The 18574-nt window shown below is 40.4% G+C and overlaps 2 protein-coding genes across 3 annotated transcripts in view; both read left to right on the forward strand.

Annotated features, from left to right (window-relative positions):
* The window catches only part of LOC145678377 (dual oxidase maturation factor 1-like), a 141008-nt gene that overhangs the window by 72494 nt on the left and 49940 nt on the right, over positions 1-18574 (forward strand). The window lies entirely within an intron of this gene.
* LOC145679336 (uncharacterized) lies at positions 11413-12800 on the forward strand. The gene is made up of 2 exons (XM_081749920.1): positions 11413-12130; positions 12274-12800. Exons 1-2 carry the CDS (start codon positions 11413-11415, stop codon positions 12798-12800), a joined length of 1245 nt encoding a protein of 414 aa, XP_081606046.1.

The following is an 18574-nucleotide window of genomic DNA, read 5'->3' on the forward strand; positions in this document are numbered from 1 at the left end:
CTTGGGGGTTCATTACCGCATTAAAATCACCTATCAAAATACACTGACTAATGCCCGGCGGAATTAAAGACGGGATGGTGTGCTCATAAAACTGTTCCCTTTCTCGCACCATGAGGTAGCCCGAAGGAGTATAGAGTAGAGTTAAACAAATATTTTGAATGCAACAACGTATGGCCCTCCCATCGGGAGATAATACGACTCTATCATACGTAAGACCCTTCCTTACCAAAAGAGCCACCCAGTGGCGTAGCAGCTGCCCCCGCAACCCCCGCCGTGCGGGGGGGGCCAGAGGTATAGAGGGCCCCGAAGTCTTGCGATGAATAAAGATTTAAAGAAGTAGAACTTCAACCTTACTTCTGTCGGCTTTACAACTAGGGCCCCTGCTCTATACTTTGCGGGAGGGCCCGCAAAAGTGTGCTACGCCACTGGAGCCACCCCTGTAGATGATTCACAATTAATTATTGCGTGGTAATCACTAAGAAAGTCTAACAACGGAAAAGTCAGTTCAACGAGACCACATACGTCGGGGTGACGGTGCTCAATAAATTGTTTAAAGAGGGCTTTACTAGACTTAGAACTGATGCGATAGATATTAAGAGCTAACACTGTAAATAAATTTACCGCTGACATATCGGTACGAAAGAAGAAAAAATTAACAATAATAACATACTCACTATGAAAATGAGAATTGTTTTCTTCGCACACGAGTGAGAAGTCTATTCACCCATGGCACTTCGTGTAATATAGAGCTCTGTTATCCCGTAACACAGAAGAAAAACATAAGCGGACAGACATACATAACAAACCTGTTGCTACAAAATGCTCGCTGTGAGAATAAAAATTCCAAGGAAAGACACACCTACACTCACTTGAGTTCCGAATCAGAAATAGCATGCACTTACGATTTTGGATCACGTGAGTCAGTTTTATCCGTTCCTTTAACTGCACTAAGAAGTAAACTCAATTCTTTTTTTCTTGTAGATGACCTTGATACTCTTAGTCTTTTTGTTGCGAAGCGGGATCAGGAAAAGCAGAAACATCACTTTGAGGAACTGTAGGAGAAAGGGAAACTTCTGCCTGTACTAAAGAGGAGTTACTCCAACCCGGAAGATTATCTGGCAGAGAAACACTAGTTGACACTGGGCGCACATCTTGCAGTGGCGGCTCTTGTATTATCGGGGGTGGTACATTTGGTACTGCCTCCGACGAAATTGATTGTTCTAATGATAACAGCGATATTGGGCGTGATTTTGGTAACTCAGGAAACTCACTCTCATCGTTCAAAACAGAAACTTCTGCGGGACCCCGAGCAGGTTTCTGCTGGACATCTGCTCGAACCTCCAAAGGCCTTGACGACAGAATGAATCGTTGCACTTTTTTCAGGTTCAGTCATTTGAACAGAGGCAGGGGCCGGTTTCGCACTCACAGGTTTTAATTTTTTCAACGGACATAGAGAGATCGTGTGCAAATGAAATTGGCAAAAAAGTAATAGGTTGATCATCATAGGATACACCCACTTTAAAGCTCTGTACTATTAAGCGTGACGGGATATGTTTCTGTAGTTCCACACGAATAATGCGGATACCACTATCAATACCTGGGGGGAGGGGAAGGAGCTGCCCAAAATTGGGGATCCATTTGACGCACCTTTCCATAAGCACTAAAATGTTCTACTGCAATGACGCCTCCAAAGGGAAGTCGTATATTCTAATCTGTTTATTGGGGTTTCCGCTGGTAAAATCCTTAGTGCATCGGCATCCATCGGCATAATGAAAGACCACAGAATCGGGGCACTAGGAGCAAACTGTTCATACGCTTGTACAGCGGTGGACACTTCTAAATGGTACAGCCATATGGAGATCTACGGCTAAGGTGTACCATTTAGAAGTGTCCCCCGCTGTACATTCTTAAACTTCAGATAAATACTATAAAACTCGGCGTGTAACTGACCGGCGTCGGGATGTGGCGTCCCCAACGCTTAGTTCTTCGGAACTGCAATCAGCCACTGGTCCTCCAGGTTGGGGGTTGTGCCGGGCAGATCACGCGGCATTTAAAACCTGCGATCGAGTGTCGGAAAAATATAAGCCTCGGATATGGACTGCTCTCCTTAGAAGACAACCTTGCTATGGACTGGTTTTGCTTTTAGATTTGCTTGGATGACGCTGGACCCGGGGCCGTGGGACGGAGGAGTGAAGCGCATGCGCACCCAGCAGGACCGGAAGGAGTGATGCCCTGAAAGGGAATGCTGGGAGTCTGCGGTGTGGGAATCTCCAATGAACCATTGGTTCCTCCCCTTACACGGTGGGACTTGGGTCCTCTCAAAAGTACCCATCAGTCGGCGGTGCAAGTGGCTCTGCCTCCTTGTCATTTTGACTTGGTGTCACAGCTTAGCTTGCTGACAAGGGTCATGCAGGTAAGACTTGCTAGCCTCGTTGGCCGCTTCGAACTACGACGGAGAAGCTGAGAGGAATTTGGGCTTTCTTTAACTATGGCTTTGCATCAACCACCCACCCAGGATAGAGAGAGAGAGGAAAAGCTTGGTCTTGTACCAAGATATTTAATCATCAAAGACAAATCAAATGACACAGTTGGAGCCTTAAGTAAATTGTCACCATTTATAGTACATCGTCAGCTACATCATATTGCCACAGGAGCGTTTCCTTCTGGACATATTCGCAAATTACGCAATGGGACGTTACTTGTTCAAACGACCTCAGATAAACAACCTCAATTACTTTTAACTAGTACACAGTTAGGACCTGTTCCTATTCTGGTTGAGCCTCATCGACAATTAAATACTAGCAAAGGAGTTATCACCTGCTTCGATTTGAGAGTTACCAGAGGCGGAAATATGTGCTGAACTTAAGGGTAGCCATGTGACTGACGTCCATCGAATTACCACGAAGAGAAATGGTACGGTAGAGCCCAAGGATTCCTACGTCCTTACTTTCGCCCTACCTGACCTTCCGACGCATTTGAACGTTGCTTACCACCGTTTGAAAGTCCGGCCGTACATACCATTACCATTACGGTGCTTTAGCTGCCAACATTTTGGCCACTTAGCCCCTTCTTGTCATGCCTCTGCCATCTGTGGCAATTGTAGTTCCGCAGCTCGTGGTCAGGCCCCATGTGCGGCTCCATCGAAGTGCGCTAATTGTAAAGGTGCCCACTTAGCTTGGTTACGTGACTATCCTACTTTTGTGACTGAGAAGAAGATCCGTGAACTGATGGTAATAGAGAAGATCTCCGGAGCTGAGGCTAAACGAAGGCTCCAGCCGAAGGTTACCTTCGGCACTAGTTTCTCTTCCCTTCTGAAGATCAGCAGATAACAAGGTACTCAGACAGTAGATTCCGCTACCCAGACGGAAGTTGAGGTTTCGTGTGTGCCAGTCTCTTCCAAGGCGTCCCGTACCTCTGCTTCTGTGATCTCAGGACTATCCCGTACGAAGCACAGATAATCTTCCGCTTCGCACCCTAAGCCTTAATTGACAGATCCTTCGCCTTCACGAATCGTTAAACCAATTTCTGCTTGCCTCCTCCCACTTCGGCTGCTGGCTCTACCTCGTCTTCCCCTAACCAATCCATAGCCCAGTTTTTGAAGCAGTCAAACAGCCAGTTTCCTACCAAACCTCTCTGTAAGAAGGAAAAGAAAAGACAGCTCCAGACTCAAGCTTCCAAGGATACCTCTACCTCCTCCACAGCTTCTACCAAGCCACCGAAGAAATCTTCACGCACCCAGTCTTTTAGCCCACCTGGGGCGAAGAAACAGAAGCATACGTCACGCAGTCCACCTAATGATGATGATTTTCTTATGGATGATATGGTGGAGGAGGACATCGATCATTTTACCCTTGTGGAAGGCCGTGAAAAGGCAAGCGCAGTACCTTGCTTCTTGTTCTCGACGCTTGTTGAACATGTCTCTTCTTCAATGGAATTTAAATGGCTATTCCACTCACTGCGAGGAATTTAAGCAGTTGTTGACATTGTTTCATCCTATCATATTCTGTCTTCAGGAAACGCATTTTACCTCTACTAGCAACTCAGTTCTCTCTGGTTATACTGTATATCGTCATGATCAGCTTACAGCAGCTCGTGCAGCAGTTGGTGTGGCAATACGAGTCTCTGATACCTACCACTCTGCTCTGATCCATGTGAACAGTGCTTTCCAGCTTATAGCTGTTCGTGTCGTCTTAAGACAACCTATTACTTTTTGTTGTATGTACCTTACGTGTCATGACATCTTTACTGCTGTCGATCTTGAACAGATTGCCCGACAGCTTCCATCCCCATTTCTGTTTGTGGGTGACTAACTCCTACCATGCACTGTGGGGCTCTCCTCGTACTGAGCCTCGAGGTCAAGAGATTGCCACTTTCCTTGACAATACACACTCATTGCTCCTCAATGATGACAGTCCCACACATTTTACTAGTACTAATGGTACCTACTCTCATTTGGACCTCTCCATTTGCAGTCCTCAACTTGGTGCCTACCTTACTTGGCGCGTGCATGACGATCTCTGTGGCAGTGACCACTTTCATATAATTGTCAGTGCCCTTCCGCTCATCCATTCGGCTCCGTTCACTGCCTATAGTCTACATCAAGCAGACTGGAATCGTTTTTCCGCCATTTTTCATTTCACTTTACAACCTCGTTTTACTGTTAATTGTCATTGTGAGACTTTTCAGCAGAGTATCCTGGCAGCTGCACACGACTCTATTCCTATCTATGCTGGTTCCCGGTGTAAATGCACCGTTCGCTGCTGGTCTGAGGTGATTCATGCCGCTATTCTGGCCCGACGTCGAACACTACGTACTTTCATCGTGCTCCTATAGCTGATAATTTGATTCAATTTCGTCTTCTTCGTGCTCGTACCCGCAATCAGATTAAGCAAGCTAAGCGTCATAGCTGGCGCACTTATGTTTCTTCTCTTACTGCTGGCAGCTCCATGACAGCGGTCTGGTCGCAGATTCGTCGTCTGCAGTGCCATGTTTCCTCCGTTGCGGTTCCATTCCTTCTTATCGATGGTGTAATAATCACTGATCAGGACAGAATTGCTGCTGCATTAGGTCGTCACTTTGCGGTGTATCCAGTTCTACTCACTACTCAGCTGGATTCCTCACTTAAAAGCAACGCACCAAACGTACGCCACTTCAGTTCCGCTCTGCAATCGCTCAAGCTTATAATCTGCCCTTTACTGCTGCTGAACTTGCTGCTGTTTTGGTTTCTACGAAGAACAGGGCACCTGGCTATGATGGCATCTGTTATGCTATGCTCATGCACCTTTCTGACGATGGCAAGCAACATCATCTTGACCTGTACAATCGCATGTAGGTTGAAGACTCCTTCCTTGCTGCCTGGCGTGAAGCATACATTATTCCTGTTTTGAAGCCTGGTAAGCCTGCCACGTCCAGTGGAAGCTACCGCCGGATCGCCTTGACTAGCTGTCTGTGTAAACTTTTAAAGATGATGATCAATACCCGCTTAGTCTGGTTTCTCGAACACCATGGCCTCATTTCCAATCTTCAATGTGGCTTTCGGCGCTTCCGTTCCACTACTGATCATTTGGCGCATCTTGAAAGTGCTATTCAGGATGCCTTTCGTCATCAAGAACATGTGATAGCCATTTTCTTTGACCTTGAAAAGGCCTACGACATCGCTTGACTATATGGCATTTTGCGGCAACTCCATCTCTGGGGCTTAAATGGCCACTTGGCTCTTTTCATCCAGAACTTTCTCCAACAACGTTCTTTTAGAGTCAAGCTTGGAGCTACTCTTTCTGCTCCGTTTCCACAAGAGAATGGCGTTCCACAGGGTAGTGTGTTGAGTGTTACATTGTTTGCTGTAGCAGTGAATAGAGTGATGCCGCAGCTCTCCCCTTCTGTTCATGGGCTGCTTTATGTGGATGACTTTACTATCTACTGTGGCTCACGTGATCTCCGTACAGTTAGTCGCCAGTTGCAGTTAGCGCTCAACCGCCTTCACCGATGGTCTACCACTACTGGTTTCAGCTTTTCATTCACATAAACACACTGCGTACAATTTTGTCGCCTTTGTCACTGTGCCTATGATCCTGAGCTGTTCCTTGGCTTTTTTTCCATTTCACTCAGTTTACCTGTTGTCAGCACCTAATAATTAGTGCTGGACAAGGCATTCATCATTGTGAAATGTTTCTTGTGCCTTGTTATCGTTTCATTTATTTTGAAAAAAGGCGTGGCTTAACCACAGCCAAAGAACAAACAATACAGAACAAAAAATCAAACGGAAAACAAAACAAACCCGTGAAAACAAAAGAAAAAAGAAAATTCCTTGTATATTAAATGCTTCCTGTCAGTGCTCGACTCTAGTCCTTCGTCTTTCGTCGTTCTGTTCTTGTCTGTTTTGTCAATGTCTCGTCATTTGGCTTCTTCTTTTCTTCTATTCTGGGCGTTATTTTTTGCCTGTATCTTAATGGTTTTCCCTGTATATTTTATATTGTTTGTTTCACTTCACTGGTTATTCACCTGCAATGTTAACACTATTTCACTATTTACACGTCTTTCCACTTATATTGCTCCTTATATTTTTCACCTGTATGATTATTTTAAATTTTCTTTTATGCTCAAACCGGAGAAAATTTACTTTCATTTACCACTACACAACACTACACTAAAATATACTACACAGCACTGCACTAAGAATATCATCCACTAAGCACATACATTTCAAACACTGTTATTACATTTATTTTTCCATTCGCTCGTGGTACTAGGCTAGTCCATTGAACATTAATTGGGGCCCAAAATTCACTCGGAGAACTTAGGTCTCTCTCGGTCCGAAGTATCACACCTTGTCATATATATGTTCTCAGCACCACCGCCTCGAGACATTCCCCTCACCATCACACACACACACACGCTCCTAGTGCATCCGGAGTTCCTTCCAGTGGTTTACCACGGCGATGCATCAGGCTCTTTCACTCTGTTCCTCGGCCAGTGCGGTGGTTCCTGCACTTCCTGGAGTAATCTCCGGTTCGGAGGATCTGTTCACTCACATACTTCGCTTCCACTCTTCCTAATCGTTACTGCTTTAGGTTTTATCTTCTTGATGTTCTATATTTTAGTCTGCGTAGATTTGAATATTCCATTGTAAGTGTTTTAAGGATGTTATAATCTTCTACTCTTTACTATGCCTTTTGTATATTTTGTTCTTAAGTGTTCTCTCTCCTGTATATTTGTCTCTATTTGATGGCACCACAGGACGTGATGTTCGGCGTTTCCCTACTTCCACAATCACAATTTGGCGTGTTTCTTTTATTAATCCTGTATAAATATTCCTCGTACGGTCCATGTCCTGTGATGTAGTGTACTATGCCAGAATTTACTTCTATATGTTTCATGTTCAATCTTTCACGTACGTTTGGAAATATGTCTCTGGTCCGTGTTTTGTTGTCTTCCTTCACCCACTCATTATTCCAATTACTTATTATTATTTGTTCTAATTCTTCGTTGTTAGTCGTTATTAATGTGTTTAGTTTCTGCATCTCCTCTACTTTACCCCTTATAAGGTAATAGGTCATTGCTCTCTGTTTGACACAAAGGTTCGTCGGTTTTTGGCCTAATACTATACACAATGCCATATGCGATGTAGTACTAAAAGCTCCTGTCATTCTTAACATTAAATTCCTCTGTGGTCTATTAATCTGTACTTTCAATTTCCTATTTTCTTGTAAACGATGCGCCCATATACTTGCTCCATAACACACAGTCGCATTTAGTATCATTTCCTGATATAATTTCATTGTTTTTATAGGTAATCTATATTTATTTGTTGCCAGTGTTACTAATTTATGATTTTCTGCCTTTTTTTAAGTCACGTAATCTATATGCGAGCTAAATGCCAATTTATCATCTATTTTCATCCCTAGATATTTAAATGTTTTGACTCATTCTATTTTGTTTTCCTCTATTTTGATTATTGGGTCTCTTTTTAATGTTGATCCAAAGATCATATATTTAGTCTTCTTTGCTGACAATTTTAACTTATTTTTAGTGCATCAGCTCTGTAGCTTTGCTAATATTTCATTTATCGTTGATTCTAGTTCACTTCTCGAATTTCCCGTCGTAATAACTGCTATGTCATCCACAAAAGCTACTACCTTTTCTACATGATGCACTTTTTCCAATTCTTCCAAACACGGTTGTATTTGAATATTCCACAATAGTGGTCCAAGAATGGACCCCTGTGGGCATCCTTTTTCTACCTTTATGTTTATATCTTTCCCCTCTGTTACTATTCTTACTATTCTATCCGTAAGGTATTTCTTGATAATATTGATGGTATATTCGGGAATTTTGATCTTAAGTTTTCAATTAACGATGGCCCCCACAGATTATCAAATGCTCCTTCAATGTCTATAACTATTGCCGCTGCATATCTCTTCTTTTTCCAACTTTTCCCAACTATTTTTCTTTGCGGTAAGAATCGCATCTTCGTATTCTTTCTTCACTGTTCTGTATTGCTCGAGTCTTCTTTTCCTAATCTCCTGACTAATTGCCATTTGATAGCTTTTCCTCTTTGCTCTCACACTTATTCTTATTTTTTCCAGGTCCTTGTTCCAGAAATAACCATATCCTCTTTTCCGTTGAATTAGTTTCGTTGATCTTTCTATTGCCTGCTTCGTAGCAGTTTCTATATTATCAATTATTTCATTTATTTCACTTTTTTTGTTTATTTCCGGCAATTTCAGTTCCGTTTTAAATTTCTCCCAGTTTGTGTTTTTGTAATTATAGTTTTTGAGTAGATCGTTACTTCCTTTTTCTATTTGAATGTTGAAAGTAATAGTCTCATGATCACTCATTGTTACTTTATCCTGGACCTCCCAATTTTTTATCCTATTGGTTAGTCTTCGTGTTGCTAAGGTTATATCAATATATGATTGTCCTCTAGGCCCTACAAATGTTGGTTTATTGCCAGTGTTAATAACATATAGTCCATTTTGTTCTATGAAATCTTCCATTTCTTTGCCCTTTTCATCGGTATGCGGTGATCCCCATAGTACCGATTTCGAATTTGAGTCTACTGTCAAGATTGTTTTTATCAGGATTGTTCCATATTATTACGTTTAATTTATCCAGAAATGTTTATATGTTCATACTGTATTGAAAGTATGCGTTTATATTCCAAAAGGTAAATGTTCCATACGTTATTTCCGTTACTATTATCCAATTATCACTAAATTGCGATATTTTCAGGATTTCAGTCTCGTTATTTAAAATTATCGTGGCTGTTTTCGGTTCTTCTTCTCCTACTATTATTTTCGCTGTATGTGGAAAACCCATGACCCTTTCTTTTACTACATATGGTCTTGTACATTTAGGATGTCTGTTTCATTTACTGCAACGAATCTTCTTAATTCCAATGTTGCAGTTTTCGAGTGTTGCGCATTATTTTGTGCCATTCTAATTACCTTTATTGGTTCAGGCATATTTCGTATGTACATACATATCCGATCCACTCTTCGTGCAATCAAGGTATACTCTTCCGTATGCGTTTACCATTTGCTTGTATACATTATCAATCCCCCAATAAATTCCTCTTCTTTCAAACGCTTCATCAACAAGGTCAACCAGTTCCCATCCGCTCGCAGGTAAGTCGTATACTCTTAACTCCATTCTATCTACTTCTTCTAAGATTGGATATGTTATCGTTCTGCCTTTCGGATGCATATCTCTTATTATTTGCCTGAGAGCTATTGTTAATATGCTTCTATCATCTAGTTTTGCAATTCTATATATGTGATTCATATTATTATATAATGGTCTTGGGTCTGGTAAAATAGGATCATTTTCTTCCTTAGTGGAATCTACTTTATTTATCTGTATTGGTTCTTCTTTGGGTGAAAATAAGAATTTTTCCTCCCCTTGTATGAAGGATCCGTCTATATCAGGTATGTTTTCTAGTTTTTTATCTTTTGATCTTGACTTATTATTTTTTATTCTATTCTCTAAAAGTTGATGTAATTCTCCTTTCTTATTGTCTTCATTTTCCTCCCATGTTATCGTTTGAAGTGAAATCAATGAAAGATAAATGTGTTCAATCCGTTTCCTTTGTAAAAATATCTCTAATCTTTCCTTATCTCTTTTGATTTTGCTTGGTGGTTTTTTCCTTCTTTTCATCAATTTACTCTCTTCTCTATCCATAATTTATTCTACTTATTATCTTTTCTCTTGCATACCTATACGAAACACATTCCTCTGAGTTTGGTGTTTGGCATATTTATGTCTTATCAAGCACGGCACACAAATATTTTCATCCTTTTCATCACACTCTTGGCTTCTATGTTGTAGTGTACCACAGTATCGGCATCTTTCTCTTTCTTTATCTGAGCAATATTTTGCCACATGACCATAATCTTGGCAAATATAACATTTTGGAACGACTATAAAGTCCTTAATTTTATTTGTCTCATAGTCGATATACACTATTTCTTTATTGAGCAAAATATTCCTTATTCTAGGTGTGACTTCTATCACCAGATGACATCTGTTTTGGTTCTTCTTACCACCTCTAAACCTTGGTTTTATTCCTCTTGCCTCTTGTTGCTAATCATCTTCGAAATTTTGCTCTATCATTGCATCAATGATCTCTTCATCTTTCATATCTGCCGGAATGCCGTATATTATTATAAGTGGGTTTTTATTCTCTTCGAATCTAAAGTCCCTTTTTATTTCGTATTTTTCTTTAATTTTCCTTAGGTCTTCTTTTGTGGCTGTCTGCAGTACGACGATATCGTTGTCTTAACACCTGTGATTCTTAATTTCTCCTTTCTTGGGTCAATAATGCTGGTTAGCCGTTGTGCTGTTTGTCTTGTGGATTCACCCTGGTTCGGTTTAAATATTAAAGCTGGTCTTGCTTTGGCTGATACCTTCATTATTGTTTTCTCTCTTTCTGTTATATTTCTTGTTCCTTTTTTAACATCTGTCCATTGTTGCGTTGTTTTTTCTTCCGTATCCATGTGTTCTACCTTAGTTTCTGTTATTTTTCTTCCTATTTCTTGAAGCTCACTGAACACTGTCTCGGCACCTACTGTCTGTCTTTCTCTATGATGTTCAAGTTGTTGGTGTAGGATATCTAGTCGTTTAACATGGTCTATTTCCTGTTGTCCTAGTACTCTTTGGTTTTCTACTAAATCGTCCCTAGCCTTGTTATATTTTTTTCTAAAAACTGCAATTCTTCTTCTAATTTCCTAATTTTCCTATCTTTATCCCGTATCTTGTTTTCTATTTCTTTATGTTCACTTAACTCTTGTTGTGTTCCTTGGCTGTTCTCGATTGTCCTATGTGCATCATGCTCGTTTTCTGGGCTTGGAGTTTGACTGAAGACTTAACTGTGCTGTTCACGTTCGAGACCTGAAGTACCGCCGTCTCCGCTGCATGAACTTACTACGTTTGGTATCCCATCTTTCGTGGGGTGCTGACCATGTGGTGATGTTGCGTCTATATCGTAGCCTCATCCGCTCCCAATTGGATTATGGCTATGTTGCATATGGTTCTGCTCGACCCTCCGTTCTACATCTGGACACTGTCCATCATCTTGGCATTCGTTTGGCGCTTGGAGCTTTCCGAACCAGCTCTGTTCCTAGTCTCTATGTCGAGACTCATGAACCACCTCTTCCCCACCGTCGGGACTGCCTGCTCCTGCGCTATTACATTCATATCCGTGCCGTACCTGACCATCCTTCGACCTTTACCCTTGAGGCTGGTGCTCGCTATGACAGATGTCAAGCACGACCTACTGCTACTTGGCCTTTTGGCATTCGTGCTATAGACCTTCGGGCTTCCCTTGGACTCGATGTCCCTGCCATCTATCCATTGGGTCTCCTGTCCATTCCTCCATGGACATTTCTTCCACCTGCTGTCAACTTTCATCTAACGCAATTTACGAAGTCTGTCACCAGTAGTCAACAATTTTGTCAGGAGTTTTTCTCTTTTCAGGATGCGTACCGTACCTACGCTGTCTTCTATACGGATGGTTCGAAGTATGAAGATTCCGTTGGCTGTGCCTTCGTCACGGCTGATCATAGCGTTGGCTTGAAGCTTCATGCTGCTTCCACGTGTTCACGGCTGAATTGGTTGCTATTCTGGAGAGTCTGCATTTTATTTGTCGACGCCATCTTCGACATGTTCTTCTGTGCTCTGACTCCAGCAACGCTTTACGTAGTCTCACTGATGTGTCAACTGTGCACTCTATAGTTCAGCAAATTCTACTATCCTGCCATTCCTTACGTCTTGCAGGTGCCGATATCCAATTTTGTTGGGTGCCTGGCCATGCTGGTATTCCAGGGAACGAGCGTGCTGACCGTGTTGCCAAAGAAGCTGCCCTTACAGGACCTGAGTATCCGTCATCGCTCCCCAGCTCTGATCTTCGTCCTATAATCAACCGTCTTCTTCTTCAGCGCTGGCAGAAAAACTGGGATGAGCACCTTCAGAATAAATTGCACGCTGTCAAGCCGCGACTTGGTGTTTGGGCCACGAGTTCTCGTCCTTCAAGACTGGAAGAACGACGATTGGTGCGCCTACGTATCGGGCACAGCCATCTGACCCATGGCTACCTGTTACGTCGGCAGAACCTGCCTTCCTGCACCCATTGTGGTGCATTCCTGACCATCCGCCACCTTCTTGTGGAATGTGTTCCTCTTGCTCCTGAGAGAGCCCGCCTTGGCTTACCAGCTGATATGACTACCTTGCTTGGAGACGATATCCAGATGATCCAGCAAGTTTTCACCTACTTGCAGCTTCTGCATGTCTTGACTGCTTTGTGAGTGCAATCCTCACGTTTCTTTTAATTAATTTATTTCGGATTTTATACTATTTCTTAGCTTTCATGATGATTTTATGCTTGTCATAGCATTTCCTTGCTTTTATTCTCATTCTGCACTGTTATATTCCGTACTAATTATGGGCTGTCCTACGTGTGTTCACCTATTGCCGAGCTGCCCCGGCAGAGAAGATTAACATGTCGTTGTGTACTAACCCGTCCTTGTGTTTGTGTATCGACTTTGCACATTTCTTCAATCCTATGACATTTTAATTCATAAATGACCGAACACCTTTTACGTACTCCAGACTTTACTTTTAATTTATTATCTATGCGATACTATGCTTTTTTTGTTCTTGGGTACTTCATTTTTCTGTCAGGGACGGGTGTAAAAGACCTCGATGTGTACGCGCCCATATAAACCCTTTCAATCAATCGGCGTATAACTGAAGAGCACAAATATTGTCAAAAATGCTCGGAAAAGTCTCATTTAACCACTGATAAACTTGACTGGAAGTCGAGCGTGAACTTCGAAACTTTTTATCAAAGGCAAATTTAATTGCAGGTCCTTTTTGTAAGCCATAACTACTCAGAAATAGGCAACAGCAAAAAACATTGAATTCACTCACTGGTAGGCACTGACTGGCCAAACACAATTTAAGAACTAGTAACTTTAAGAGGACACAAGTTCGCAGGAGTAGAACAAACAGACCTAACAAAGTCAAACTAATCCACTATGTGCTTCGCTCTACGGCTCGAGCAGAACTGATCTCAGAGCCAACTTACTACGTAGATTTATGTTTGCTCTATTACTCTTAACATACCACATAACAGGCCAAATGAAGGCAATTAAAAAATATGGAAATTTTGCATTCAAGATGGCGTCTTCTTCCATGATTTGTTTCTTCACTTAAACTACACATCATCTTTAATAATATGGCAAAACCTGACTTACCTACCTTGAGCACAACTTACAATTTTCATGGTTACAAATATTTCAGCCGCCATATTGTATCGATGATGGTTACTTTTCCAATATGTCCCATTTTCCCCCTCACTTACGCTGCAATCTACACATTTGAACGCAATTTCGTGTTTGCAGAATATCTACATGTTGTCTAGAATTAGACGCACCCATAAAACATTCCTAGCACTTTCTTACACCGAAGATGACTATTTCTTTCAAGTTTAAGCACACATTCGCAGACTACGCATCAGAATAAACATGCGCTCGAAATTTTGAAATTCTAGCAACAACCATTAAAAATTTCACATTTTCTCGATTTGTGCCTCGAAACAAAAACTAATTTTAATGCTCTTTTTTCTAGCACAAACTATGTTCCTAACTTCACTGCCTGACAAAATATGACGTTTCTATAATGTGTGCAACTACCATAAAAACCAGCATTTCGAAACGACGAAAAATTTCGACACATCATTTCCATGGAAAATGTAAATGTCTTTAAAGATATCGTAATTTTCCCGTTACTCACATCACATGATGAACATGTATGCGAAATTTGGTGTTTCTATGTTTTGTGGAAGTATGCGAACAATTAAGTGTGATTGCGACATTAGAGGTATATAATTCCATATATGCTCGCCCGCTACGTACCGGTACTATGTGAGCTGTAATTAGAAGCTTGAAAATGTAAAGTATTCAGTAGTGTATTGGAAGCACGTAAGCCTACTGAGCAAGACGACCTGGGTTTGATTTCCATCAAATTTTTCTTAATTTATTTTTTTCTTCGAACAATTATTTTTATAGCGTATATTGATTAGCAATAAGCTTCAGTCTATTATACACTGCATTTCATTCCAACCGGTCCCGCAACACAAACTATTGAATAGAAAGGGACACTTTTACACTCTCATTTATTATAACTATGTACGCTGCCGACGAGAGAATTGTCAAAAGGTCTCTCTCTCTCTCTCTCTCTCTCTCTCTCTCTCGTTGTGTGTTTGTATTTCCTTGAAATTTATAATCTTATAATTTTTCAGTTGTGGCATAAACTTCAAACTTAGTATACGCATGTATCTTCACGAGGGGCATAAAAGCGGAGAGATATTGTAATCATTTCCTTCTTGAAGCACACACTGTTGTCACGGGACAAGATGTATTGTTGTCTAGTAATGACACTATAGCATGGAGAAATGTCCAATGTTCCTTCCAGACATTTTGGGGGCGGGACATTGCCCCTCGGAACTCCCAGAATGCCCCGGAGGGACCAAAATAATACGTTTATAATACAATAATAAATAGAATATTATCAGTGCCGCCCAGAGTACTAAATGTATCCGCGGGAACATTGTTTCTGTAAGAATCATTGGTGATGCCCCATTACCAAAGATACATATGTTTTTTTTTTAATACTTCAATATCGTCTCGAAGTTTCGCCCGAACATGCTGCCTCGTTTCGAGGCCATCTCAACAGTACCGTATAAATATATCCTTCCCCCTACGTATGTAATAACGAAACTATTTTGTTCGCGCAATACCAAGAGAAAATACTTCGCCAATACGAAGCAATGGAGATACGAAAAATGCAAGACAAAGATGATTTCGCCGGGAATCGAACCCAGACCTGCTACTTACAAAGCAGACACATTACCGCTGAGCCACGCTAGTACGTTGATTTTGTTTCTTTTTATTCTGTCTAACATAGCACATAACTAGGTAAATCAAGCCAATTCAACAACATGGCAACTTTGGATTCAAGATGGCGACTTTTCCAATGATTTGTTTCTTCACTTAAACTATACTTCATCCTTAATAATATAACAAAACGTGACAGTCCTACCGTGAGCACAACTTAAAATTTTCAAGGATACAATGTTTTGAACCGCCATCTTGAATCGAAGATGATGACTTTTCAAACATATCCGATTTTTCCCTTCACTTACGATGTAATCTACACATTTGAACTAAATTTTGTGATTGCATCATATCTATAAATTGTCTAGAATTAGGCGACATCTTAAAACATTCCTACCAGTTTCTTACATTGAAAATGACTGTTCTTTTTTTAAAGTTTAACCACGGATTCGCAAACTACGAATCTGAATAAACAAGAGTTCGAAATTTCGAGATTCTAGGAAAAGCCGTTTCAAATTTCACATTTTCTCGATTTGTGCCGACGAATCTTAACGCTCTTTTTTAACACAAACTACGATCCAATCTTCATTGCCTGAGAAAAGATGACGTTTCTATGATGTGTAAGTACCGTAAAAAACATTTCGAAACGACGAAAAATTTCGACACTTCATTTACATGGAAAATGTCGGCTTTTTCATCATATCGGAACTTTCCCGAAACTCACATGACATGATGAACATGTATGCGAAATTTGGTGTTTGTATGTTTTGGGGAAGTATCCAAACAATTAAGTGTGATTGGAACTTTAGAGGTATATAACTCGCTTAAGTTCGCTGGGGGCTGACCCTCAGACCCCTAATCATGGCTTTGCCATGACTGTCTCAACTTTTAGAAAACTAAACTTGAGGAATTTACTTCCGTTTACAGCAGACACCTGTCATTAACACTTACTTCAATTCAACGCGTATTATTTCCTGCATTTCACTTTGAACAACAAATACACAATTTATTAAATACTAATTTCCTACGTGTACACTTACAATTATGCAAAAGGCTTATGTGCGCTTTACGCACATCTATACACATTGGAGACAACAACAGTACTTACTTTCTCCTAGATTTTAAACCTCGTGTTTTCCATAAGCACTCACGGTTTACCAATATGAACTTTGTTCCAGGACTTTTAAGCACTTTTTTTATAGCATTTTTGTGAATACTACGATTTGCAGTGTAATATACTACAATGTTGTATAATAGTGCAATTGGGGTTAATTTTATATACGTATTACCTGCAGCAAAAGTAATTCATATATGTTATATAAAAATAAAAAATATTTGCAGACCTACATGTTTACTTTTGAATTTTCAATGAACACATCTATTTAGTAGGTAATCATCTCTGAATAACTCATAAACACATTTCTTAATACAATCAGCTAACAACATGATTTGCAAAATGATATTCTTTAAAAAAAACGCATGTATAATTTGGTATACGCATGTATCTAAACCAGGAGCATAAATGCGAAGATTTTTGCAATCATTTTCGGTTTGAAGCGCACACTGTTGTTACAAGACAAAATATATTGTTGTATGGTGTGGACACTATATCGTGGAAATGATGCCCAATGTTTCTTCCAGATTTTTTTGGTAGGGGGCACTGCCTCCTCGGAGCTCTGAGTGCCCCTACAGGAGAAGAAATAATACGTCTTTAATACAATAATAAATATAATATTATCAGCAGTGTCCCTCGGAATACTAACTGTGATCCCCCGGAACATTATTTCTGAAAGAAACACTGGTGATGGCCCATTTCTAAAGCTACATATGTTTGTTTTTAAATACTTCAGTATCGTCTCGAAGCTTCACTCGAACATACTGCCTCGTTTCGAGACCATTTCAACAGTTGTCGTATAAATATATCCCTTCCCTCTATGTATGTAATAACGAAAATATTTTGTTCCCGCAATACGAACACAAACTACTTTGCTAATACGAAGCAATGGAGATAAGAAAAATACAAGACAAAATAAGTTTTCCCGGGAATAGAACCCATATCTACAAGTTGTCTAGAATTAGACTCACCCCTCAAACATTCTTACCACTTTCTTACACTGAAGATGACTGTTTCTTTCAAGTTTAAGCACGGATTTGCAAACTATGCATCAGAATAAACATCAGTTCAAAATTTTGACGTTCTAGCAACAGCTATTTCAAATTTTACATTTTCTCGATCTGTGCCGCCAATCGATAACGAATCTTAACGCTCTTTATCTAGCACAAACTACGAACCAGTGTTCACTGCCTGACAAAAGATGACGTTTTTATGATGTGTGCAACTACTATAAAAACCAGCATTTCGAAACGACGAAAAATTTCGACACTTCATTCACATGGAAAATGTTGGCTTTTTCAAGATGTCTGAATTTTCCCGTTACTCACATGACATGATGAACATGTATGCGAAATTTGGTGTTTGTATGTTTTGGGGAAGTATCCAAACAATTAAGTGTAATTACGACTTTAGAGGTATATAATTCCATCCATACTGGCCCCATATGTTCTATATGAGCAGTAAATAGAAAAAAGTTGAAAATGTAAGAAATTGAGTTATCCAGCGGTTACATATGAGATTCCGAACTATAAGACCCGGGTTCAATTCTTACCAAATTTTCTTTATTTTTTTCTTTCTTGAAACGTTTACTTTTATATTGATTGCTAAAAAGCTTGAGTCTATTATGCATGGAATTTGATTTCCTCCTTGTCCAACAGACACACTTTTGAATCGAAAAGGGCGTTTCGCACGTATCTCATATTGTAACTATGTAAGCTGCCGACGAGACAATTGCCAAAAGGCGTTTGTATGTGTGTGAGTCTGCTTAAAATTTATAATCATGCTTTTTCGGCATCTAATGACTTTTTTCCAAACCGTTGTTTCAGATATTAACGTACTTTCGGTTTGGAGGCTAGAGTTGTGCTATAGATTTCAAAATTGGTATATGCATGTATTTTAACGAGAATCCACAAGGGGCATAAAAGGGAGATTTTTTCGATTTCTCGCATCCTCTCCGGTTTGAGGTATACACTTGTCGCGAGACAAACTATATTGTTGTCTGTGCTGGGCAGTATATCCCCGAAACGATGCCCAGGGTTTCTTCCAAACCTGTATATTTTGGGGGGAC

Source organism: Thermobia domestica, chromosome 2, assembly GCF_964235325.1.
Source record: "Thermobia domestica chromosome 2, izTheDome1.hap1.1, whole genome shotgun sequence".
NCBI lineage: Eukaryota > Metazoa > Arthropoda > Insecta > Zygentoma > Lepismatidae > Thermobia > Thermobia domestica.